A 27,310-nucleotide genomic window follows, 5' to 3' on the forward strand; every position below is an offset into this window, starting at 1 on the left:
TGTAATAATAATGTAGCAAATAAATTTAGTAGTTCTAACGCAGGTACTAGAAAATAATTAAACTATATATCTACTATAGGTACGTGCATTTTCTTTTCGATACGTAACTAAATCGGGAGAGATTCACTTGGTTTCACGCGACATAATATAGTTATTACTTATAAAAACTTATAATAACAGCATTACTTGTATTATTTAGCCTTACACTCGGCAAGTATTATGGTAGTGTTAAATTACTGGACAGACGGTGAAATTCTGGGTGTAATTTAGTATGATGATAAAATTTATTTTCTCATCCACACCAAAATGTTAATCAATTCATCACAACATTGTCTGGTCTAATACTTAAAAATCCTACAACAAAAACCTATAATTTATCGCAGAAACTCTCTGGACATCTTTTAAGGTTATTGTGACTTCATATTTAGCTTATACGAGCCCTAACAACTAAATATTGGGACGACAAAGATATTTTATAAAAAAGTCACCAAACTTTTTACAAAAATGTAATTTATTTTAGATAATTAAAATTTTACAATTAATTCGTTTTTCAAAACTGTTAATGTTTACAGTAAAACAAAAACTGATTTCTAACTCAAACAGTGACATAAAACTCTAAAACAACGTAACATTTTGTGACACATAAATATTGGGACGCAGCAAATTCAGTAACTGGTCACATCTCCTTTTGCCTTAATAACTGCAGGAATTCTTGCTATCATACTTTCAACTAATTTTCTGCAATACACAGGAGTTGTTACCGTATCCTACGCTCGCTAAATTTCCTGTTGAAGATTGACAATCGCTTGTCATTGATGATTTCCTAAATATTTTTTTATTTCACGCCATACCGTCTCTACTGGATTAGGATCTGGGCTATTCGATGGTCGGGGCAAACATGTATATTATTATTCTTTGTAATAAGTGTTGTAGGTGTGTAACTTGAAGCATCATCCTGTTAAAAATCATAAATATCAACAGGATAGACTGCTTCAGTAGTGCTGAATATTTTTTTACAAAGTCTCTTGACATTTGTTTGCATTTGTAATTTCCCTTCTATGAACGTTGTTAACTGGTAAATTCCGTTAATAGACATGCACCCCCAAACCAATTTTCCGCTTGCAAACTTGACCATTTGTTTGAGATAATCCATATTAAAATTCCTTTTTTATTTCAATAACTGTTTTTCGACTGTTATATCAACCAGACATCAAATTTGAACTCAGCGTTAAGATATTACTTTTCTCCAATTTTTTTTTTGGCCATATTAACCGATTTTTCTTGTGGGCAGTTTTTAATTGTGGTTTTACTTTAGCCTAAAATAATATAAATAAACAATAAAGTCCATCAAAGATAGCTTTATTTAAGATTTACAATGTAAAAACCAAGGCCTGATTTGTGTATCCATACGCGACAATATTGTCTTGAAAAATATCGTTGGTTATCGCTATTCCAGCAAGTAGTAATTTCTCTTGAAGTACTCCGTCGTCCACTTTTATAAATTTTCATCAATTGTCGTTGATCAGGCGGCTTCACAAGTGGTGGCCTACCGAGAATTTTTGCCTTTTATTCCTATGGTACCTCTGTCTGCGTAATATTTTACGATGTTTCCCATCGACGACTAAGCTATTTGGAACAAATCTACACTTTTTCTTATCGACTTTCCCTTGCAGTACTGCGAAATTATTATTTTCAAAACTTTTACTAAAACTAGCTCACCGCTAACTACTTTTTTCTAAATAAAACCAACACTAGCATGAAATATACGATCCCTATAATAATGACAGCATTTACCAGCTATTACGTTTGTATTTCGCTGGTATACTTGCAAATTTTCTCAGGTGTCCCAACATTTAAATGCCAGCAAAAATAGCACATTTTTTATTTAGGTGACAATTTTTGCTCTCTAAGAAAATTTATAAATTGGCAAAATACCTCACTCTCTCCCAAAATAGATGCCCATGCAAAATTTGCATTTAGTCCAAACGAATTGAATGATATCAAAAATATGTACCGGATTTTTTTGAGAAATTGTCTGTGTCCCAATATTTAGTTGTTATGGCTCGTATTCATACTCATAACTTGATGATGTGCAGATAATTTTCTGTAAGTAAACTGAGGCCTGAAGCCAAAGTGAAGCCCGAAGTCCAACCGAGACCCGAAGTCTGACAGACGTCCAAAATCTGATCAAGGTCCTATCGAACCCCGTTGTCCGAGGACTATTCGAAGGCCTGTTCTAATTACGAGGTTCCTTATCTTCAACTGGTGGACTTTGACTACTTGAACAGTTTGGTGGGAGCTATTTTTTTAATACTTAAATATCGTTCATTTAAAAATTTTTATGAAGTATGCAATATAATTAAAATATTCAGAAGAGGCAGGCAAATATGACACATATGCAGAGATAAATAAAGAAACAACCCAAAACAGGACGTGCCAAGAAAATTATGTCAGAATTGGTGTTCGAAAGTTAAAATGAACTAGGGTGAAATCTAGACCATGCGGAGAGCAGAGGAAAATGGAAACTAGAGAGGAGAAGATTAGGATTAAGTGTCAAAATATTCAATAGCGGCCATGAAAATGCACACAGGCCGTTTTGGCGCTGCAGGAAGCTCAAGAAAGTAACAAAGATTCTATACACCGAACATATATAGATATAACCCACATCTATTTGCACAAATGGTATATATAAAGACGAACAAAAAGAAAATGGTAAAGAAAGTGATGGACATTCAGCCTTGAACGACTATTCAATAGCCTTCTCAGACAAGTCATACCACAAACCATCCATAACGGACAGATACACATGCGTCGCAGAATGGTTTGGAAATAATAACAACTATCCCTCTTTTAGTTTGAGGTAAAAACGAAAAATAATTTTATTCACAATCGATCAGGAATGTGAAACTCAAACTTTTTAAAAGTCTGGAAGTGAGCTATTACATACTTTATTTCAATCTCAAGGGTCGAAAGTGACATATGTCACTTATCGATCACTTTCCACCCAAGAGATGGAAGTGAATGTCACTTTCAACCTTAAAACGTTACGTATGTGTAAATAATGGTAGACGGAAATCAGCAATTATAAATATAAGGAAAGCTTGTGATGAAGACTTTGCCACTTTTTGATTGGTACCCCCACTTTATTTCACACCGCCATTACCTTGAGTTTGACGTTCGTCAATGTTAATAAAAGTTGAATTTTATTAGCAATTTGCGGGATAAATCTGTTATTCACAGAAATAAGAAATAAGTACATAACTGATAAAAAATCTAAGCAAAAAATAGATCAAGAGTTACAAAAATTGGTACGTAATTATCTACGAAAGTAGATAACGAATGGAAAAAGAGATTTGTATTGACTATCTAACTTATATGGGAAAGAAAAATTTCATGAAATATTTTTTTGAAAATATAAAAAAGTAAAAGAATTTAGGAGGCCAGGAAAAGATATAGTAAACATATTATAGTTCCAAGAGGAAATAAGAGTAGCAATCGTGAGAGAAAATGTAAGAGAAATTGGAATATAAGATTGGAAAGCCATGGGTAGGAGTAAACGAAAACAGATAATAAAGAAACTCAAAAATAAAGCGCGACGAAAGGTCGTAACGCTGTTTGATGCAAATGTTAGAGATGATTATTTTTTCATGTGTGGCTCAAAAAAAAACGAAACAGACGGGACCGTAGGCGCTGTACGGGATTATGTGAAAAATACAGGTCGATTTTTGGTTCAAGCTGTACGCATAACGTTGCTATCTTCGTTCTTGCACCTTCACCCAACAACGATGGGCGGCTATCAAGTCAAAAATCTAAATGGCGCTATGGGTCAAAAGAAATCTTGGAAGTTTGGAAGCTCTATTAATGCTCTTTCAAACTTTGTTTGAATTTTTAAATGCGGTTGATGATTGTTGTTTGTTTTTTTTACTTCTGATAACGCCTTTGATAACAAACAGTGGACATGATATCGCTGATAGTAGTATAAGAGTATGTTCGACGTCGTGCACACGACAATATAATCTTTTTGTTTACTTTACTACTTTCATAAAATCTACTTACTTCCCCGTCTAATTATTATTACTGCGCCATAAATATTCTGGTCCTTTGAAAACTATGTTTGTCACGCTTAAAAGAAGACCTCCACAATACGGTCTGTATGAGAAGGTAACGACAAAAAGCAGGATAGTCACTTCGTTTGTTATAACCAATTATTTAAATTCAAGCCAGTAACCAACGCTGACTCATCGCCTCAAATTTTCTTATTTTCCTTTCCATCCGAAAACAGCGTCCACAGTTTTAAGCTTGACCATTCAGTGCGAATTTTTCTCTTCGAGCCAACGTTTACCGCACACACCATTAGTTTATATCTACATCAGACCATTAAAGTTATAATTCATTTTATTTCCAGAACACATCCGTATGAAATATTAACTTCTACATTGTGTATAATACTTTATCCATTGCGCCTGTATTATCCCACCTTCATGAATACTAAGCGTCCGTTCGGACTTATCCTCATCAAGCAGAGGCCGGCTCATTTCGGATCCGCTATGTCCATCCGTCCACCCTTCAGTTGGCGTTTTTATTGCAACGACGCCGACATTCCCCGAAGAAAACAAATTAGCATCGCAAGTACCGCGCCGTTTTTTTCGCCGGCCATCTCGTCAAAATGCAAAACGGTGCATTAATACGTGATGATGTGGTCGGAAAATCGGGCGCTTTCGAACGTCCATCGATCGGGTGCCGAAAGGCTTAAGGAGAGCCCGTCAAAAATTAACGAGCACGTAAAAAAAGTTAAATTCCCGAACGGAACCGGTGTCGTTGGCATAAAAAATTAAAATAGAAATTACCATAAATTTAAAAGCCTCGCTCAGTTCTCGAATGATAACTAATCAAAAACTTTGACATATTATATGACGACGCACCGTTATTTACATAATAACAGCTGTACGTTATGGCCTTTTTAACATTATTAGGTGTCTCTCTTTATTGTTTCTCGAGGAACAGCGGTCCTCAACTTTCGAACGGCGCGACGTCAAACTTTACTCTTTATTGATGCCGCTTTCACGTGTGCTCATTAAAGGGGGTGTCATTGATGGCGCGAACGTTTCGAAAGGGTGACGATGGTCGAGTGTGTTTTATGATGACTATTATGCAGATGAGTAGAATTGTTAAAGCTCGTCGCTTCACTGTATATATTTGGTACTGCTGTTAATCCGGTGTTATATTAGCGAAGTTTGTTGGGAATACATTACGTGGCCTATCCGCGCTTCCAAAGTGGCATTATTTAAAGTTCCCCCGTATAGAAATATTTTATAATTTATTGTAACTAAACGTTTGCTCCTAATTGCAGTTTGGAAGTTCTCTCGTACGGCGGCTGCTTATGAGAAGGTGCTTAGCCCTTCACAGACACCTTGCCTAATTACTTCCGAAAAATCCCAAAAACCCTAGCCGATATTTATGAGATCGCTACTATAACATAGCTTCTCATACAAATAAATACAACGGAAGGAGCAGTGCAACGTCCAGCAACAGTTCACCTCTTTTAACTTAACAAGTTTACTTAGTTCATTAATGGAAGTGCGCAGTAAGCAAAATATGTTTAAGAAGTTCATATCACGTACCCAATTAAAAAATTAGTCTATGTTGCAAGATACGTTGAACAAAGATCAAAACTACAACAAATGTTCAAATGTGGATCACTGCAGTTCAAACAAGCGCGTCCTTTCTTCTTAGTTAGGTTGATATAGTCTTAAGTAAAACAAAAGAAAAATGTTTTAGCCATCATACGTTAAGCTCTCGTCCTTTCTTATATTCACGTCGTGAATTGAGGACGACGGTGTTCTAATTATAAATATAGGATATAAAATAGGGCATTGCAAGTTAGCCATTTGAAAGTTTGTTTTTGATCGTTGCGTTTTCAACTCAAACTTTCATTTGACGGTAATCTGAAAAGATGAGTTTCCAAGCAAAGACAAATCTTCAAAAATCCATGGCTGTCTTTGAACGTATTTTTTATGTCTCTTTGGGTAGATTTTGTAAAAATTTTTGTATTAGTTGACTGTCACACATTATTACAAAAAATATCCATTCAAAAGGTATTTTCAATAGTGAAAAATTGCATTCACTGAATTTGCAAAAAAGAGTAAAACGTCTTTGAATTTAAAAAGGTTACGGGTGGTAACTATACATCATAGAAAGATTTAAAAAATGGGTCTAAAGTTATTACTGATCAATCCTTGTACTTTCCTTGTTACATTTCTTATTGCAGTTTTTCCAGCAAATAGGGTGGTTTCAGGAAAAAATATAATTTATTAATACATTTTTGTTGTCGATTTACTTTATTTTAAAGTGAATTATTCTTAGAGACAGTGAAGTCCATCAAATAAACAAAATTTTGCAATATTTAATAAGACTTTTTCGAGATAAATAAAAATAAGGAATCAATTATATTTGACCAAGCTAAAATAGAAAATTTTCAAAACTGCCGAACCGATTACTTTGAATATTAAAATTGTAGTGTATATTACAAATTACTGTATTCCAAATTTGTCTACTCACCTTTTTCTCCTTTTCCTTTAAAAACTCTATAGTCTCAAAATATTGTTAACTAACTCGCATCTCATCATGCATCATAGTGTGCAGAAATTAGTTTCCAGAACATTAATTAAAAATTTTCATCTTCACCAGAAAATTAATGATGTCATTGCAGAAAAAGGTTAAATATTCAAAGAATAATATGCTTTGAGATGTTATTTGTAGGGTAAGGTAAGGTTAGTGATTTCGACAGAATTTACAGCGCCCCTGAAGTACAATAAAATAAATTCAGCTTTTTCGAAAAATTATAAAAATATCTCTTAGGATAGGTACAGTGTAATACTAATGATAGCATTATAGTATTCCCAAATTTCCAGGAAAGTGAATTGAGCCGTTCCCGACTTAATCAATAAAATAAATTGATTAATTCATTAATTTTTATGAATTACACTGTATAAGCAATTTCATCATATTTTGCACATTGTGGGTAGGATTTATTCGGCAAAATTTTTTTCATGAATTTTTTGAGTCACCCTGTAGAAGTAATTCTAAAAAAGATGAGCGCGTTGATAAACTACAAGTATACACTTATAATATTTTGCATATTTCAGAGAGGATTTATTCGGCAACATTTTGAGATGAAGTCATTAGTTTTTTGGAAGCACATAAAGGAATAAATTTGACTTAACGATTTACAATGATTACGACAATCTTAAAATATTTACAAAACTTCAGAATATTCGGTTTTGCGGTTTCAAAGTTAAATTGGAAAATATTATACAGTTTTGAAGTTTTTTTTTTAAATCAGGACGTTTTGGGTAAAAACTCAGCACGGATTCATAAACTACACGTGTAGGAATACGTTATTTAATACAAATTAAAACACAGTTACTATATACAATTTTAAGGTGACGTCATCACATTATTGATAGGGTTGATTTGACAAATTTTAGCAAGCGTTTAACCATCTACATGATATTCATAATATACATACAAAATCTGACAACAATTGGTCCGGTAGTTTCGAAGAATACGTGCCTAATCAAAAAGCATACACACATCAGACAGACAGAGAGACAGATGGACAGACGGAAACGAGGGACCACTAAAGTTAAGAACTCTCTACGCCCCTGAAGCACAACCAATTCAAGTACAGTTTCTTAGATAAACTACAACATCTGAAGTTCCAATTGTTTTTATTTATTTATAATAACGTCTATTCCAATAAATAAAACACTGCTGTTTCAAGAATTTGCTCATTTTTTAAATACCCTGTATAAACAGTTATAAAAAATTATATTACATATAACGTTGCAAGTCGAAACATATTGTTCATGAAACACCTGCATACCATACGCTGGCCTGTTCGAATTGTGGTGCATTTTTAATCCGCAACCGAACTGCGGTAAAATTTTTAGCTGTCTCGCTTTAACTAGGTACCTAAATGATGGATACAGTTATTTAATACTCAAAATTATGAATCAAAAACATTACGCAAATTCAGTAAATAACTTTAGTAAGTAAATTTGTTGTCAACAAATCGACTTTGATTACATTTCCATTCTGTTGTTTACGAAAAACAAATCGCTGATCACATACATACATATTAATAAATTGTATCGATGGAAGGTGTTATTATTACTGAATGTATAATTCCGAAAAATATAATTTCTGAAATCGTTTAATAAAACACATTTTTTTCTATATATCGTTTTTCGTTTTTATGTAAAAAATTCACTTTATTGTTTGAGTCTAAAAAGTATTTAAATTTAAAGCATTAAATGATGTTTCTACACTTCTTCAATTCATTCAATCGCTTTAAGAGCAATGTCAGAACCCCTTAAACTCTTACAGTTCGAGAGCCAACCACAATTCGGTCAGAAGTATCCACGTACCTGATATTTAAGCAAAATTTGCACCGCAGTTCGGATACGACCACCATAGACTTTTCCGAAGACTTCATTACCTCAATTTATAAGAGACATGATTAAATAAATTTTGTTTGTTGTTCTGTACTTAATAAATCAATTTTCCGCAAATTTCAAAAAAGTGCCTTTCTATATTGCGTACAAACTGTAAAATTTGCTGTTATAAATCTCATTTTTTAACAATGAGCGGTGTTTCTGTCGTTTAAAATTTGAATACGCGAATAAAGGAGTGTCACACTATAAATTTCAAGTCAAATTTACTAACAGAATTTTAAGATGACGTCATCAAGTTTTTGGAAGGGATCAACAAATGAATGACAACCATTTATCACGTTCATGATAACCTTAAAGTATGTGTAATATTTTAGAGCAATCGAGTTGGTTGTTGCTAAGTTAAATCGTAATATATTGCTGCACAATTCAGATTTTTTTTTTTTGAAAAACTTACAGGCGCAAGGTAAAAAAGGTGGGTATATTAAATCATACACCAAATACCTCATGTTGCACATTTTAAATAGGATTTGCTTATCAAAATTTTGAGACGATAGAATCAAAATTAGTCAGAACTTTACTATCTATATGACATTTTTAAAATATATAAAATTTCATCACGATCAGTTCAGTACTCTCGGAAGTTATTTGTCCAATAAAATCCACAACCGACGATATACAGACGGAAACAGGCAAGACACTTTTTCATATTCTAGGAGGTATGAGAGGTCGAGAAATCATCGAATCAATGATTCGTGAAATGGGCCCTATTACGATGTTACAAAAATAATACAAATTTTATTGAATCACTAGTTATAATTTTTGTGAATAAGAAGCGGTCGAACTTCGTTGTACTGTACCAGATTTGATAAATTGGCACTTTTTCAATTGAGCCACCTATGAATCATTAAAAGAATAGAGGTAGCGTTAAAAATTAAATTAACTGTCATACAGTAAAGTACACATTACGCCATGATTTTGGCACGGTTATACGGCTTGACTTCACACGACACGGCTTCAATTATCCCGATCGCATGATATTCAGATTTCTATAGTGGAACTAACCCAGACCGACGATAAAAAATTAAAAAATCCTCCGGAAAGTAATTAGAAATATAGTGGTGGTCTGTTTAATGGTGTGTAAGAGCCGTTCGTTCCTTCCGCGCCGGTTCTGTTCGCTTCAATTCCGGCCAGATTTCGCGATTATGCTCAAGTAAACTGATTAAAAAAGATTGCGTTTTGGTTTGGCGTTTTCTTCTTTCCATCGATTTCCGAAATTGTTGGCAAGTGCTACTTACTTGCAGTAAACTACGTCTTTGTTGTTCTCGAAGGCGCCGTAAGGAGGATAACGCGCAGGAAGCTCCATAACCAGAATACCGGAAGATCCCGCCACTATCAGAAGCGTGCCGGTGTCGTTGGCCACCAAAAATTCCGGCTGGAAAAGGACGGGCAGCAGCGGCAGCAAGTTCTGAAACAACAATATTGTTAGCTTACTAATATAAGTTTTCTTTTTAACTGTATTTTGAAACCGTTGACGATATAGTAAAGTATTAATTATTATTTTTATAGCTATAGTATGGTATTCATCAAAAATTGCAAAACTCATGAGATTAATTAATGTTATTAAGGTGTAAAACCAGGCTGAGAGCAGGTGAAACTTTAGCGACTCAGCATTTCATTCGGTGTTACGTCACAGTATCGCGTTGTATGTATATATTTCCTCTTAAATGCAGTAGCAAAGTTCCATTACGTTCGAAATTTCCACAATGTCCTTGCCGATACACAGCGAGTCGTTTTTCCAGGGGGAGTGTAAGTCGTTCGTTAATTTTAAATCTATTTTTACGAGACCGAAAAAGCCTCGGGCCGTGGAAAAATAGCTCTTAGTTAACGGCAAAACGGTCGTGGATAATAGCTTCTTTGACTTCTTAGATGGATTTTTTAATATAATAATTTCAATAATTTATACGCCCGCTTTTCCCGGGCCCGATTTAAATTAGGCAATAACCGGGATTAGTACGGGGCGATCTCCTTATTTTTTATGCATCAATATCAGGATATAAAACGATGCGGTCGCCCGGCTTGAATTTTTCCACTTAATTGCCGGCCGTTTATCAATTTTGTTGGCGGCGCACTTTGCAAAAAATATAAATACGGAACGATTATTCTTTTTTCGCCGCATAAAGGAGGTATTGGAGGATTTAAATCAGCAGTTTGGCAATGATCTTTTAGGTTTCATAGATTAGACTTAACAATACTATTTTCGAATTGAAATTATACGACATTATGTAAATGAGTATTGTATCAGTCGAATGCTCACTTACTAGTTAATTATTTTTTCCAAATACCTAAGATATTATGGCGCATCCCAAGGGTGAATTTTAAGAGTTACGTTTCTTATAGTCTAAATTAATGATCCATTTTAATATTTATGTGGAAAATGAACACATTATTAGAAGTTCAGATGCGGATAATATGAAGATTTTGATTGAGAGTGAAGACTAGACCATTAACGATCAGTTTAGTTTTAATTAACTGAGACAAACTGTTGGTGTTTTATTCAGACAACAGCGACCTAAGCGGGAAAGTAATTCTTTCACATTCTCCATTCTCCATGAATACCCACATTCGTTACACGGATCCGTTTCCTGTGCTCTCTGCTAGTGATACAAGGTATAATTTTCGTTAAGCAAATTACGCGAAATTGTATACTGATCTGTCAAGCGTCGAGTCGTCAGTTTTTGATATGTTTTATTGATGATGTCAACTAATATCTAATTTATTATTACCAAAGTAATAAATAAAACATACCGTAGAACTAAACGAGTTTTATGTAAGAAAAAAAATTGAAACTTGTACAGAATATATCACAGGGTTGATCAATAGTTATTGCTGTTACCTTTGGAATTATACCCAAATATACTTATCTCAAGGCAAGTACTTTTATAATTGATATAAAATTAAATCTTTTCCACGCACTCATTATATTGTAGCTAGTGTGTGTACTTTAAATTAAATAAAAATTAAATATGCCCTAAGATTCTGTACTTTATTCGTGTATCTGACATATCATATTCAATCTTTATTTTGTTTACTAGAAATTGATAGGTCTATGTCCAAAAAAATACGTTACAAATGATTTTAAACATGACTTCCTTCTATTTCTTGAATTTAATGAATGCTATTTTTAGTTTTGCCTATCAAAGATATCCGAATTCATTAATTTGTCTAGACAAAAAAAAACAATAACCTCACAAAAGATTGTTAAGTATATATCGCTTCAACCAACATTTCTTTTTAGTTACCGAGTTACCGAGCATAAGCTAAAAAAGTATTATAGTAGGGCCTTCTCGACGTTTCATGAGCCCTACAGTACGAACAAACCAGTCTCCCGTTTTCGTCTGTCTGTCTGCCTGTCTGTCTGTCTGTCTGGTTGTCTGGTGTCTGTATCCACTTTAATTAGATACATAATCTCCGAAACTGCTGGACCAATTGTCAAATTTTGTATGTATATTAGAAATATCATGTAGATGGTTAAAAGCCAAACCAAAATTTGGCTAATCATCCACACCAACATGATCACGTCATTTTAATGAATGGTATTTTAAAATGATTTGAATGTTACACCAAAATATAATCATATAGTTGTAGTGTACGAATTTACTTTCAGTTTTACAAGGTATAGTTTCCCCAGTTCTAATTGGGTTTTATGATGTGTAAAAGTTAATTTCCTTAACAACAGGTTACTACTGCCGGTGATGGGACAGTCATAAATAAAGGATTTAACCATGTCGTTAAAATTATACTGTATAATGATTAAATTCTTATTTATGACTGTCACATCATAGACAGTAGTAATCTATTGTTAAGGAAGTTAACTTTTACACAATGGGATACTATCATAAAACCGAATTCGAACTGCGGAAACTATATAATAACGTTTTATTCCCAACATGGTTTGTACGTCTTCGTGGTCCAGTGTGTGTATCGGAGAGAACGGCGACCTTGCGGTACTGCGACTGTGGGTTCGACGCCGAACTTGGCCTTACCTTTTTTTCCTTGCATAGGTATAACGCTGTGACTGGAATTATACATGTTGCTTTTTTTTTGGTAAAATTAACAAGGACTCACTCCATTGTTTCGAAAATGCAACGAATACGTACGTCTTTATACCGGGTGTCTGGAAAATGGCCGATTAAATTTTCAGTAATACGTGAATACTTCCGTCTTGCTTTCTGATTTCTTAGTAAATCGACTTTTTATTTTTTTTTTTTAGGACAATAACCATAACAACCAGTAGTAGTAGTAACTGCCAAGACAAAATCGATTTTGGCAAATAATATACCCTCTAAGAAAAGAGAGGGTGGGTGGGCGGGGCTAGTAACTGCCAAGATAAGACTGATTTTGGCAAATTATATACCCTCTAAGAAAAAAGAGGGCGGGTGGGTGGGGTTAATACCTGTTAGGACTGATTTTGCAGAATGACTCTCTAAGAAATTTAATTAAATTATTATAAAAAAGACACTAGAGGCTCCAAGTACTGTCAAATTCTTTCCAGGAATAAATAAATAAATAATAAAGAAATTTTATACTCACGATTTTTCCATTTTTTGAATTTACGATTTCTTGATGTTTCGAATTCCCGATCTTTAAATTTTTTAGTGGCTATGTACATATTTTAATTTTTCAAATTTTAAAATTTTTCGACTTTTAATTTTTACTTCCCGAGCGTAAGCAAAGGAAGTATTGTAATCGAGTCCGTCGGCCGAGTCTCTACTTTTACGTTTTCTCGATCTTTCATGACCCCTAGAAGACGAAGAAATAGGTCTCCCATTTCCGTCTGTCTGTCCGTCTGTCCGTCTGTCCGTCCGTCTGTCCGTCTGTCCGTCTGCCGTCCCGGATTTTTATTAGACAGATAATCTCCGAAAGTACTCGACCGATTGTTGTGAAATTTTGTACTTATATTAAGAATATCATGTAGATGGTAAAACGCTAACCAAAATTTGTCTAATCATCCCCACCACTAATGCGATGACGTCACTTCAAAATTGTACATAGTAAATGGGTTTTCAATTGTATAAAATAACATAGTCCTACACATGTAGTTTACGACTCCGAATTCAGTTTTTACCCGAAACGTCCAGATTTTTGGAAAAAAAATCAAAATTATAAAACAACATTTTGAAATTTAATTTTTAATCTGCTAACCAGAATGCTTTGAAATGTTGCAGATGTTTTAAGGCTATAAAGAGCATCATAAATCTTTAGTCAAAAAATATTTGCTTATCCCCTCCAAAAACTTGATGACGTCAGCTCAAAAGTTTGTGGAATAAATCATATCTAAAATGTACAAAATATGATGAGTCTGCACTTGTGATCTATCACCCCATTCATATTTTTTGGATTTGCATATACAGGGTGACTCAAAAAAATTAATGAATGCGTAAATATATTTTATTGATTTAATCAGAAACTACAAAACCGAATGCTCTGAAATCTTGCAGATGTTTTAAGGTCATAAAGAGCATAATAAATGTTTAGTCAAAATATATTTGCTTATCCCCTCCAAAAAATTGATGACGTCAGCTCGAAAGTTTGCCGAATAAATCCTATCTAAACTGTAAAAATATGATGAGTCTGTACTTGTAATTTATCACTCCATTCATATTTTTTGGATTTGCATATACAGGGTGACTCAAAAAAATTAATGAATGCGTAAATATATTTTATTGATTTAATCAGAAACTACAAAACCGAATGCTCTGAAATCTTGCAGATGTTTTAAGGTCATAAAGAGCATAATAAATGTTTAGTCAAAATATATTTGCTTATCCCCTCCAAAAACTTGATGACGTCAGCTCGAAAGTTTGCCGAATAAATCATATCTAAAATGTACAAAATATGATGAGTCTGTACTTGTCATTTATCACTCCATTCACATTTTTTGGATTTGCATATACAGAGTGACTCAAAAAAATTAATGAATGCGTAAATATATTTTATTGATTTAATCAGGAACTACAAAACGGAATGCTCTGACATCTTGCAGATATTTTAAGGTTATAAAGAGCATAATAAATTTTTAGTCAAAATATATTTGGTTATCTTCTACAAAAAACTGATGACGTCAGCTCAAAAGTTTGCCGAATAAAATGTACAAAATATGATGAGTCTGTACTTGTGATTTATCATTCCATTCATATTTTTGGATTTGCATATGCAGGGTGACTCAAAAAAATTAATGAAGGCGTGAATTTATTTTATCGATTTAATCAGGAATTACAAAACCGAATGCTTTCAAATCTTGGGAATATTTTAAAGTTATTATAAGCATGGTAAACTTTTGTTCAAAATGTATTTGTTCATCCCTCCTAAAAAAATTGATGACGTCACCCTTAAATTTTGCTGAATAAATCCTATCTAAAATGCAAAAAATATGATGAGTTTGTACTTGTGATTTATCATTCCATTCATATTTTTTAGATTTTCTTAAGAGGTGGTTCAAAAAAATTAATGAAGTCAATTTATTTAATTGATTAAATTAAAGGCAACACTTATTATTAGTATTACATCCCAACCAACCCAATTTGGTAGACACAAAATTTGTTAAAGGAAAAACTCGGTTGAAACATAAGGGTAGCACGCTTATTTACATCGACTTTAACATTACAGACCTGCATTTGTTTTATGCGCTCACTTGGTTCCGCGAATGTGAAATAGACATGTTTATAATCAACCAATTGTGAATTTCACCGTCAAGAATTAAAATATAACTCAATGTTTTATATAACAAGCGGAAGTCGAAGCAATAAAACCGATGGTCGTTTTGTTTACAGTTTCTCTGTTTGACTCTCACGTATGCTGTTACGCTTGTCATCTTAAATTAAGAATGTTTATACATAAACGATTTTCAGTTGCCTTTCATATTACTAGACAGCGGATTTTTGTCGGGCTACGTCACGATTATAGGTGGGGACGCGCTGGATCGCCGGGACTCAGTAGCGGGTAATAGATAATCACTGAATTTAATCAGTACTAATTCCATAAATATAATTAACGATTTATTAATCAAACGGCTAAGTAAATGAGAACGGGAATTAACAGCAGAGTGCAACGAAACAGCGTTATTCTAATCTCAAGTAAACGAAGTGCAGTCCGCAACCGCAATGAATTCGCATCCCGTACGAGCCGTACCGAGTTTGGCCTTGCCTAGCCCGACAGAAATCCGCTCTCTACATATTACACACCGGCGCCGTATACGTGAGTAAATTGTTTCGTTATTTTATTGATTATAACAAATCAATATTCAAAACGACCCAATTCATTTTCCCGAAAATTTGGGAATACAATAATTTTATTCTTAGTATTACACTAGATCTATCCCAACTGATTTACGTGTCCTTGCAAAAATGTTGATGACGTCAGCGCAATTTTTTTTTTAAATTCCCACTACAAAAATGTAATGAGAAAAAAAAACACAATAGGCATGCAGTCGTCAAGTTTCCGACAGCGAGGGAAGTACTGTCTAAACTCTTTAGACCAATTTTTTTGATTACTAGATTTTTCAAGTTTTCGACATTTCAGTTTTGGGATTTTTCGATTTCTCGATTTTTAGATTTTCAATTTTTTTAACTGTAGATTTTTCGAATTATAGTTTTTTGATTCTTAGTTTTTCGATTTTTTAAGTTTTCGATTTCTTAGTTTTTCAACATTTAAATTTTGGGTATCTTTCAAAATCTCGTTTTTTTCAATCTTTCGATTTCAATCGATCTTTCGACTTTTCGGATTTCGATTTTTTGGTTTTTCAATTTTCGATTGTAAAAATTTTTTCATTTCTCAATTTTCGTTTTTGGATTATTCCATTCCTCGGGAGTTGTTGGGCTGTAGTTCTGGGACGAGGGAAGTTTCCAGGAATGCGGGAATATCTAGAAGCTTATTATTTAGCTTGTCTCTAAAGTCTGGTGAATTTCCCATGTTATGGAAGAAAGCACATGTAGTACCAGTACACAAATCTGGCAGTAAACACCATGTTGAAAATTATCGTCCAGTTTCGATTCTGTCTACACCAAGTAAATTATTTGAATCAATTGTGTACAATAAATGTTTTACCGTATATAAAAATATTATTACTCCATACCAACATGGATTTATTAACAAACGGTCTACTGTCACTAATTTACTTTGTTTTACGAATGAGTTAATTGAAGCCATGAGTGTTGGGTTTGAGGTTCATGCTATTTATGCCGATTTAAGCAAAGCGTTTGATAAAATTAATCACAGTATTTTAGTAAAGAAGTTAAACGCTTATGGTATTTGTGGCTCTCTCTTACGGTGGTTCAAAAGTTATCTCTGTGATAGATGCCAGCAAGTTAAACTGGGTCTAAGTTTGTCAAGTTTCCGACATGTACCTTCTGGTGTCCCCCAGGGGTCAATTTTAGGACCGTTTTTGTTCTCGTTGTTCATTAACGATATTGGTAATAACTTTGTCTGTGCTTTTAGCTTATTTGCTGATGACTTAAAAATATATAGGGTTATCAAGGGCCTTAATGATACAATGTTCCTGCAGAGTGATATAGTTTCATTGCTTCGATGGTGTGACGAAAATCTCATGATCATAAACAGTGAAAAATGTCATATCGTTAAATTTAGTAAAAAAATATCATCGTCATCTCCTGTTTATTTCATGCATAATAATAAACTAAAAGTTTCAACTACCATTAAAGATCTCGGTGTCATTTTAGATTGCAAGTTAACATTTGCGGCTCATATAGATAATGTAATTGCAAGAGCTAACAGAGCACTTGGCTGTATCAAAAGATATGGGAGAGATTTTAAAAATTTACGAACACTAAATATTCTATACACAACGTATGTTAGGTCAATCTTAGAATATGCCTGTATCGTTTGGTCACCATTTTATAAGACACATATTGATAGAATTGAATCTGTCCAGAATAAATATATTACATTTATAATGCGCTCGCTTCCTTATGGTGTTAGAGGCTCCCCTAAACTGTGCAAAATTTATGTAGGTTTAAATAACTTATGTGATCGTAGGGAATTTTTTAAAATTTGTTTCATGTTCAAGCTTCTTAATAACATATGTGATGCACCATCAATTCTTCATACGCTTAAATTTAATGTGCCCCAATATGCAGTTCGTAAAGTTCCTTTGTTTTATATTGAAACTTACGGTCAATATTATGCATTGTACTCGCCTCTCAATAGTATATTGTTAGCTTGTAATCTAGTTTCAGCCAACGTAGATTTTTTTAATGACACTTTCAATAATTTTAAGGCGACACTGCGCCGCATTTTGTATAATTAGTTACTAATAGTTATTATGTATCTTTTTATGTATGTAAAGGCTAAAATTTGCCGTCAATAAATCATCATTATTATTATTATTAAAGCTCAAGATTAATAAAAAAACGGAGTCCAAAAAATAACTCAAAAACAGGTCAGGTCAGATTTTTCCAAAAATAGAACACTAATAGCTCAAAAGATTTTTTCAAGTTCATTCAACAACAAAACACCAGATTCCTTTAAATTTATTCGAAAATAAAATACGGGGCGCTAAAATTAGCTGCCAACATTTTAAACGTAGGGTTTTGAAAACTTTGACAATTTTTGATACGTCAAACATTTTTGTCAAATAGAATTTTATCAAATTATTACAAAAACAACACAACCATATCTTTATTGTATATTTTAACTGAAATGGTAATTAAACATAATCATGGGCGTTAGAAATATGAACTAAAAGATTTATTACTAGTTATTGTGATAACGAATAGTTGTTTAATTATTAAACGTAGCAAAAGAATCAATTTTAAAATCGTTATAACTACACCAAAATGTGAGAAGGAATTATTTTACTATTTTTCCCAAACTCACCAGTTGATTGTTAAGAGCGTAGCGAAGAGTTAGCCCGCCATTTTCCAGACACCCGGTATAATAATGATAAAATAAGAGTTATAACATCCAGAACATTTTGTTCGATTATGGTTTAATTAATAATTTTAGTCTTGTTGGAAAAGACAAACTCATTCAAATCAAACTGATTTCAACGTGGCCCAAATTAAGAAAATGTGGGAATACCCACGTTTTTATTTAATTATGATCTAATAAAAGTAATAATAATCGCATTCAAAACATTTTGTTCCATTGTGGCTTAATTAATAATTTTAGTCTTCTGTTTTGAGGAGACCACTCATTCGAATTATATAAATTTTTACGTGACATTCTGTCGATATATAAACATAAACAATTGAAGTTAAGTATGTACACTGATAATAATATAGTATTTCCCGTTGGTTATTTGCTTTTAATACATTTCATATCTGCGGACGCAGGGGGTTCGATGTGTTATTTATACCCCTGGGTTTTACTATGTAAAGGTTATCAGAAAACACCAATTTTCTTTAACTTTTCTAAGAAGCGGAATTTGTTGGATTCTACTTCTACTACTTCTACTTTTTACAACTAAAATTTGCTAATCATTCCATCATAATATCCACAATGTTTTTCTCCATTGTATATCTTAAATAATAATTAGTCCTCTCCTGTTTTGAGGAAACAAAATCCATCAAATTTGTTTTTTTTTTTTTTTAACAAAACTGCACTTTTTATCTACCGCGTATTCTGGTCAACCACCATAAATGTCCAAGTTAAACATATGTACTTATAGTATACATATATATTTTTTCCCGATCTAGAAATGACAGCACAAACATTGTCCAGTTTTTTCTTTGTTGAAAAACACAGCTTTTGTTGAAGAAATTGCTTTTGCTGTATTTCATTTCTGAAATAGAAAAAAAAAAACTCGACAACGTTTCTCTGTAATTTCTCGTGTTTTGCAAATGAAACAGTGGTAAAAACTGTGCTCCGAAATTTGCATAAGCAATTAAGATATAACTTGAAAAAATGTAATGAAAAATTTTATGAACACGTTAAAAAAGATGATGATAAGTTGTTTAAAAAAAAATTCAATTTCATAACAAGAAGTCCGTTAATAATACAGATAATACATTTTGAAAATGTATTGAATACCCCAGAAGACTCAAAGGTATAGCAACTGGCTTTATGATGGTTTTAAAAATTTCCTCTGATAAGTAAAGTGTTGGTCGTGTTACAGGAGAAGTAAATTTGGTGTAAATATTTTTTTTTTCTTATACTAGCAGTAAGCTTTAAGTTTTTACCCCATTTGGCTCATTCTTGTACTATCGACAGAGCAATGAAAAACAATTCAAAAAATCTAGGGGTTTTTAAAGATTCGTCGTTGATACAATTGATGGAATTTTCGTCTTGTCAGATTACCATTAATTTGAAAATGCAACCATCAAAGACAAACTTTCAAAAACCTATGGTTGCGTGTTAAAGTACTTCTATTACGATAGTTTACAATTTATTGATCAAAATTCGGCAAATTTCAAGGATTTATTTTCCACAACTAATGTTTTTAAAATAAACAAAGGAGTTTATTTAGATCTGTACGTGATAGTAAGCAAACCGTGTTCCCAGGGGCTTGGGACTAAAGCCATAACAATAATGGCAATTCGTAATGTAAAACTTGTATTTCAAAGACGTAATATAAATTTCAGTGTTCTTAAAGGTCAATTCCTCCGGTATTAAAAATTTCGTAGCGCTGAAAAAAAGTCTCAATCCAGCAAAGTGAACAGTTTGTGAGCATTCAAGTTCCGCAAAAACAAAACCTTCTCCGGCGAGGGCTCTCGTTACCTAAAAAAACATTGTTTGCAATTGTAAAACACGTCGTCATTAATAAATACTGCATTCGTTTGAAAAGAATCGTCGATCCCACTTCTGACGATTTGTTCCCAGCGGAAAAAGAACAAAGACGTCGAATGGTAAAAACGGTCACTCCCCGAGTTTAAAAGAGGATTGCGAACAATATTATGCAAATAATTCGAGCATGCCAAATAAAAAGTGGCAGTTTACATTTGCCGACTTTAAAAGTTGTTGACTAATTCATACCAACTTATTTCGCTGGGCCGGGGAAAAAACCCCAAACGTTCCGGTTGCGCCCTCTCTGTCGTACTTCTGCCGGGGGAGCGCGAAAGTTGGAGAGGGAGCGAACGAGGCGCTCCGTGAGTTATTAAGTGAGATTAACAATAAAAACTGTTGTCGCGCTTTAAAGAAAAATGCACAGTCGTTCAATTAATATATTCAGGGGGTAGGCGACCGGGCAGCATCATCCCTCGCCCCCCGTTAACACAAAACATTATGCTTTGGGTTTTAATTTTTTATTCTTGAAAATATTCCGCGGAGATTAATAAGGCTTGAAATGTGATGTCTGCTTTCGGCGAGAATTAAAAATAAAGGGAGGTTATTAAGAACGGGGAGGGTGGCGAACGTTACTACAGCTATTTGCAGATATTTCAGATGAACAAGGTGGAAAATTTTAAGTAGGTGCCGGGCGCTACGTGGACGATTTTTTTATTAAGGAATTTTTGCGTTACGTTTTTAATATATTTAGGTATTGCACCCCCTGTACCGTTCGTCACATTCAGGGTTGTTTGCCGAAGGGACAAATTAAAAAGGCACTACAGTGGCGTAACAAAAACAGTATTTTTTTCTCAGGTTAATTTCGATATATTTAGATTTTGGTTCAAATGAAACTCTTCAGGGGTGTTTTCGCACTTAATAGAATAAAATAAAAACCTTAAGATGCCCCTTCGTGTGTGCACATTATGATAAACATTAACTTAACTCCTTCAAAATAATATGTATTGTGTTATCCGGTTACTTTTTGTTTTTTTTTTTCTCAATGGATTTTGGTCCTTACCTCACTGTATGTATGCGGAACATATATCAACAAAACTTTTTTTTTCATTTTTAGTTTTTTTAATTGAGTGTTCGAAAAGAAAAGGAATTTGAATTGGCTGTGATTATATGGATGTTATTACTGCACCTTTGACACATCATATCATTCTCCAGTTGTCACTGTCAAAACTGTCAAAAATTAATCACGTGCATTAAAATAGAGTAAGATCATGTTTCTCGACAAGTTTTTTACCGTACCGGTACAAACGTGCAAGAGAAAAGTGTAATAAAGTAATGTTTTCGGTTAATGAATACATTAAAGTTTTACTTTTTGGAAATTTTTTACAAAATTGTGACCAAAAAATTCAAGAGTCCGGGTTTTTTTGTTTGTCAGTGTATTTTATGGATTAAATCAGGAACTGGTAAATCGAATCTTTTCAAATCTTGCAGGCGTTTCAAAGTTATTGCAAACATGTTAAATTTTTAATCAAAATATAGCTGTTTATCAGTCTTAAAAAAATTGATGACGTCATCGCAGAATTTTGCAGAATATCATTGTCTTCTGAGCTGAGGCAGAGCCTCCCCTAGACCTAGACAAGTTATAATTAACTGAATGTGAATTACAATCTCGAAAATCAAAATTTTATTTAATAAGCGGAAGTCGAAGCAATGAAAAAGTCTTAATCATCGCATTGTGATCCAGTTATTGCAATTTGCAGAAAATGTCGTTTAGTTTAGTTTCTCTGTTTCACTCTCACGTGTACAATCTCGACAAGCGTTATCGCTATTTCGTCGTGTGAGAACTTGTTTGATCTACAGACCATAACGCACTCAGGCCAATGTCGACTCTAAGAGTTCAGAAACGATTTGATCTATAACACGTAATCCGTGATTTGGTACACATCCTAACCGATTTCGACCATAATTTCCAGGAGAAAACAAATTATTCAGGTATGTACATGCATCTATAATAAAAAAAAAATAACTTTACTACTAATACTTTAAATGTTAAAAAGTAACATAGTCTTGAACTTGCGGTTTAAGAATCCGCGTTGAATTTTTATCCTCTACTTTGAGATTTTTCGGTTATTCGGCTTTTCGATTTCTTGCTTTTTCAACTTTCGAATTCTGAGTTTTTAGAAATTTTAGTTTTCCGATTTTTCAGATTATTTATTATTAAATTTTTGGATTATACAATTTCTCAATTTTGCAATTTCTAGATTTTCAGTTTTTCGATTTCTCAATTTTCTGATGTTAGTTTTACGTTTTTTTTTCCTCTTCAATTTCACGATTTTTAAATATTTCGACTTTTCAAATTTCCCATTTCTTTACTTTTGACTGTTTCGATGTTCCAGTTCTTCAATTTTTCAATTTTTCGATTTTTAAGTTTTTTGATTTTTCACTTTTTCGATTTTTTTAAGGTTTCGATATTTTGGCTTCACTTTTCTGATTTTTCGATTTCTCAATTTTTTAATTTTTTAGATTCTGAGTTTTTCTTTCATTTTTCGGTTTTTCGATATTTCAGTTTCTGGATTTTTCAATTCAGTTTTTTGATAATTCAATTTTTCAAGTTTTCGAATTTTTCAAATGTTTAGATTTCTTAATCTTTCGATTTTTCGACTTCCTGGTTTTAGATTTTTAGATTTTTTGTTTTTGAATTTTCGTTTTTTGAAATTTTCGATTTTTCAATCGATGCCCATTTCTTGACTTTTAGAGTGTTTCGATTTTCCTGTTCTTCAATTCTTCAATTTCTAGATTTTTTAGGTTTTTGATTTTTCAATTTTTCGATTTTTTTAAGGTTTCGATATTTTGACATCACTTTTCTGATTTTTCGATTTCTCAATTTTTTGATTTTTAAATTTTAGATTTTTCATTTCAGTTCTTCGATATTTCAAGTTTTCAAGTTTTCGAATTTTTCTAACGTTTGGATTTCTTAATCTCTCGATTTTTCGACTTCCTGGTTTTAGATTTTCTATTCTTGAAATTTCGTTTTTTGAAATTTTTAATTTTTCAATTTTTCAAATTTGGCTTTATAAACTCTCAATTTTCCCTTTTTTCAATTAATCGATTCCCATTTCTTGACTTTAGAGTGTTTCGATTTTCCTACTTCAATTCTTCAGTTTTTACATTTTTCAGGTTTTCGATTTTTCAATTTTTTAAGGTTCCGATTTTTCGCCTTCACTTTTTTGATTTTTGGATTTCTCAATTTTTCGACTTTTTACATTCTCAGTTTTTGGATTTTTCAGTATTTCGATATTTCAGTTTTGAGATTTTTCAATATTTCGATTCTTTGACTTTTAGATTTTTGACTTCTGAATTTTTCGATGTGTCGATTTTTTTTTACTTTTTAAATTTTTCAATTTTTGATATTTTAATTTTTCAATATTTAAATTATAGATTTTTCGATTTCTGGATTGTTCATTTCATTTCTTCGATATTTCAATTTTTCAAGTTTTCGAATTTTTCAAATGTTTCGATTTCTTAATCTTTCGATTTTTCGACTTCCCAGTTTGAGATTTTCTGTTTTACAATTTTTTGTTTTTTCAAATGTTCGATTTTTCGACTTCCCGGTTTTAGATTTTCCGTTTTTCAATTTATCGTTTTTTTTTCAAATTTTCGATTTATCAGTTTTTCAATTTATAACTTTTCGATTTTTTATTTAGGCCCATTTCGGTTTCTCCGTTTTTCCCATTTTTCGGTCTTTCGGTTTTTTTATTTTTTTACTTTTCCAATTTTTCAAGTTTTAACTTTTTGTTTTTTTTTGAGTTCTCAATTTTTCAATTTTTCGAATTTTTAAATTTTTTAATTTCTCGATTTATCGAGATTTGGATTTTTCGATGTTTTGATTGTCAATTTCTCAATTTATCAATTTTTTCGATTTTTAACTTTTCGATTTTTCGATTTTGGCCTATTTCGGTTTCTCAATTGTTCGACTTTTCGACTCCTCGATTACTCGATCTTTTGATTTTTCGATTTTTCGGTTTTTTGATTTTTTACTTTTCGGATTTTCGGTTTTTCGATTTTTCAATTTTCTGATTATGTAAATTTGGGAGTTTCGATTTTTCGTTTTTCGGTTTTTAAATTTTAGATTTTTGAATTTTAAATTTTTTCGATTTATCTGATGTTTGGATTTTTCCATTTTCAGTTCTTCGATATTTCGATTTTTCAATTTTTTTGGTTTTACGATTTTTTAATGTTTCGATTTCTTGACATTTTGGTTTTTCGATTTTTAGATTTCTAGATTTTTCAAATTTCCGATTATTTTAATTTTTCATTTTTTTTCTCAGTGCCAATATCATACAATGTACACTAAAAACATTTAAAAATTCATACAAATCAGAACACAATGTCCAAAACATAAAAACAATTACAATTTCCCTAAACAAATTCATTGGATTATTACGATTTCAATAATATTCTTAATTTAAGACGTTTTGCTAGTATAAAACAACTATTTCCCGCACAAATTACACTCCAACACAACCAAATCGCTTCTGAACGCTTAGAGTCGACATTGGCCTGAGCGCGCTCTGGTCTGTAGATCAAACAAGTACTCAGGCGACGATTTGTCTTAAATTACGAGTACTTATAAATACTTTTCAGTTGAGCTGCACATCTGCTACTACACAGGGTGGACGTGATTAAATTGTTTCGTTATTTTATTGATTAAATCAAAATTCAAGAGCGACTCAATCCATTTTCTCGAAAATTTGGGAATACAGTACTGTTATTATTAGTAAGTATTACACTGTATCTAATCAAATTGATACACCTGTCTTTGCAAAAATGTTGATGACGTCATCGCAAAACTTTGTAATAGAATAACTACTGGAAGCAAACGCTTCTTTACCTTTACATCTTCAAATCTCATAATTTTTCGAAACAGCTGGATTTGATGTACTTATAGTCTTCGACCAATTTTTTTTTACACTGGCCACAGGGATTTACGCGAAAAAACTTTGGGTTGTGCTAATAAGTTTGGTAGCAGGAATTTTCGAGAGAAATTAGACTGATATTTTATAAAATAATTTCATTCGTTCTATTGTAGAAAACAAAATAATTACGAAATTATATTAAAAAAAGTACATTAAATTCAGCATATATTGCTTGCCCACGAGGCCATGACCAAGTATTAAAATAATTGTTTGCAAAATCTGAAATTATTCACTTGTGTTAGTTTTTTGCTTCAATTGTTTGCAAAATCTGAAATTATTCATTTGTGTTAGTTTTTTGCCACGATGTCTGCTTAATAGAGGAAGAAAAACTAGAATTTGTTACATCTTTCATCTAGAGTTTGTGATGTAGAGAAGTATTAAATAATTTTTATATAAAAAACAAATTCAAAAGAATAGAAAAAAGTGTCTCTTTTTGAATTTTAAAGTAAATACATAAATACATGGAATATTTAATTCCGAAAATCTGTGTTATAAAGCAATGCATGTATTGTGTGTAATATAATTTAATACAGAGCAACTGAAAAAATAAATGAAATTTAAAAATATTGCAACAATATTAAAACTAATAAAATAGCAGAATACGCGACAAAACGAAAAATTACAAATTCTTTCTATTTTTGAAATAATACATTAATAGATATTTAAAAGTTGAAGACAAAGAAAAAGCGAATATCTTATCTAAATTGGAGAAATGTAACTAAAAATGGTGGATGCGCCGGGTTAACCTTAACGTCGCATTAATCAAACTAATGTATAAAACTCAAATAGAAAAACAAGGCCACAACATCAAAATCCTTACCGACTAATGATACAACTAACCTGGAGCGCCTATTACGTCAGAAAAAAATGTTGCGTTAACATTCTGATTACGCCCAAGTTCGGAAGCCAATTTTTCCTTTATTCCAAGTTTCGTAAAGTTATTTAAGACTAAAGCACGCATGTTATCATTTACCGAAGATAATAATAAGAAAAGTTAGCAACGTTATTATTGACATGAAATGATCCGAACTTTCGCCGGCATGAAAATAAATTGCACCCTCTGGCAATTTAAAAAAAAAAAAGTAAAAATTCGCCAGAAAGAGGAGAAAAGATCCTACAGAGATGCAGAAATTTGCACGTTATTAGAAATGCACGCTCCGTATTCTTGTAAAGGCGAGCTGAAAGAAACAAGTTTAGACCTTTCTGGCATACATTCGCTCGACACCTGTTCGCTATAGCTCAAATTTACAAATAAATTGAGCTAATCATATGAAAATTTACAGTGAATTTCTCCAATTTGTGAGTAATTTATTTGGAGGTAGCCGCTGCGACTGACTTCGTCACGTTCTCACTTCGCTGATTGCACGAAATGCGCGCCATTTTTGTCAAATTGCATCGTAGTGTTGTGTATTTTTTTCTTTTTAGGAGAGCTCAGTGGCGTAACTGGATCAGGATAATTGTGTTTCGTTTAAGGTCATGTTGAAATGTCAGTCGTGGCATAGTTTCTCCAGAAAATAATAACACTGGCTTTCATCAATCAATTTATGGAAAAGTATGCGGAACGAAAAAATGTAGTGTGTATATCTTGAAAGGCATAAATCGCTTTTCTTGTTGCTGTGCATAATTATTTAAAAATACTCTTGTTTTTATTTGTTTCTAAATTCACTATTATCTTATATAAATGTGTATTCTATTTTGTTCACATAAGTATATTAAAAAATTTTGCCATACTGAATAACTGAATAAAATTTTTATTTGCCACTTCCATTTATTTTAAATTATTTTTTATTTTTATTATGGCGAAAGGAAGCACTGCCATGACATTTTGATGTTTAACTTCATGTTTTTTTGATAATTCACTCTTGCAGACTACAAAAACGCAGGTTTCCCATTACTGCAGTAAATTTTGTCTCATAACATTTAACTATTCGATTTCTAACTTTACATTCATGGAGTATAAAGGTTGTAATAAAAAAAATAAGTTTGAGCCCCGCAGAAAACACGTAAAAATACTTTTTTTTTTTTGGTAAAACATTAATATTGAAAGAGAGATTACAGAACATTAAACATAAAGTATATTCTTTCATTCTCACCAGAAACTGGTTGACGTTACCAAAAAGAGGTTATTGTATGGACAACTAG

The 27,310-nt window shown here is 32.4% G+C and overlaps 1 protein-coding gene across 1 annotated transcript in view; it reads right to left on the reverse strand.

The window, feature by feature from the left end:
* The window catches only part of LOC135138326 (nuclear pore complex protein Nup88), a 123,835-nt gene that overhangs the window by 31,307 nt on the left and 65,218 nt on the right, over nt 1-27,310 (reverse strand). The window contains exon 2 of the mRNA XM_064068278.1: nt 9,752-9,921. Coding sequence (XP_063924348.1) covers nt 9,752-9,921 — 170 coding nt within the window. The remainder of the gene's footprint in view (nt 1-9,751; nt 9,922-27,310) is intronic.

This window comes from Zophobas morio, unplaced genomic scaffold (genome assembly GCF_036711695.1).
Source record: "Zophobas morio isolate AGI-343-1 ecotype UQ-CSIRO unplaced genomic scaffold, CSIRO_AGI_Zmor_V1 ptg000030l, whole genome shotgun sequence".
In the NCBI taxonomy this organism is placed as follows: domain Eukaryota; kingdom Metazoa; phylum Arthropoda; class Insecta; order Coleoptera; family Tenebrionidae; genus Zophobas; species Zophobas morio.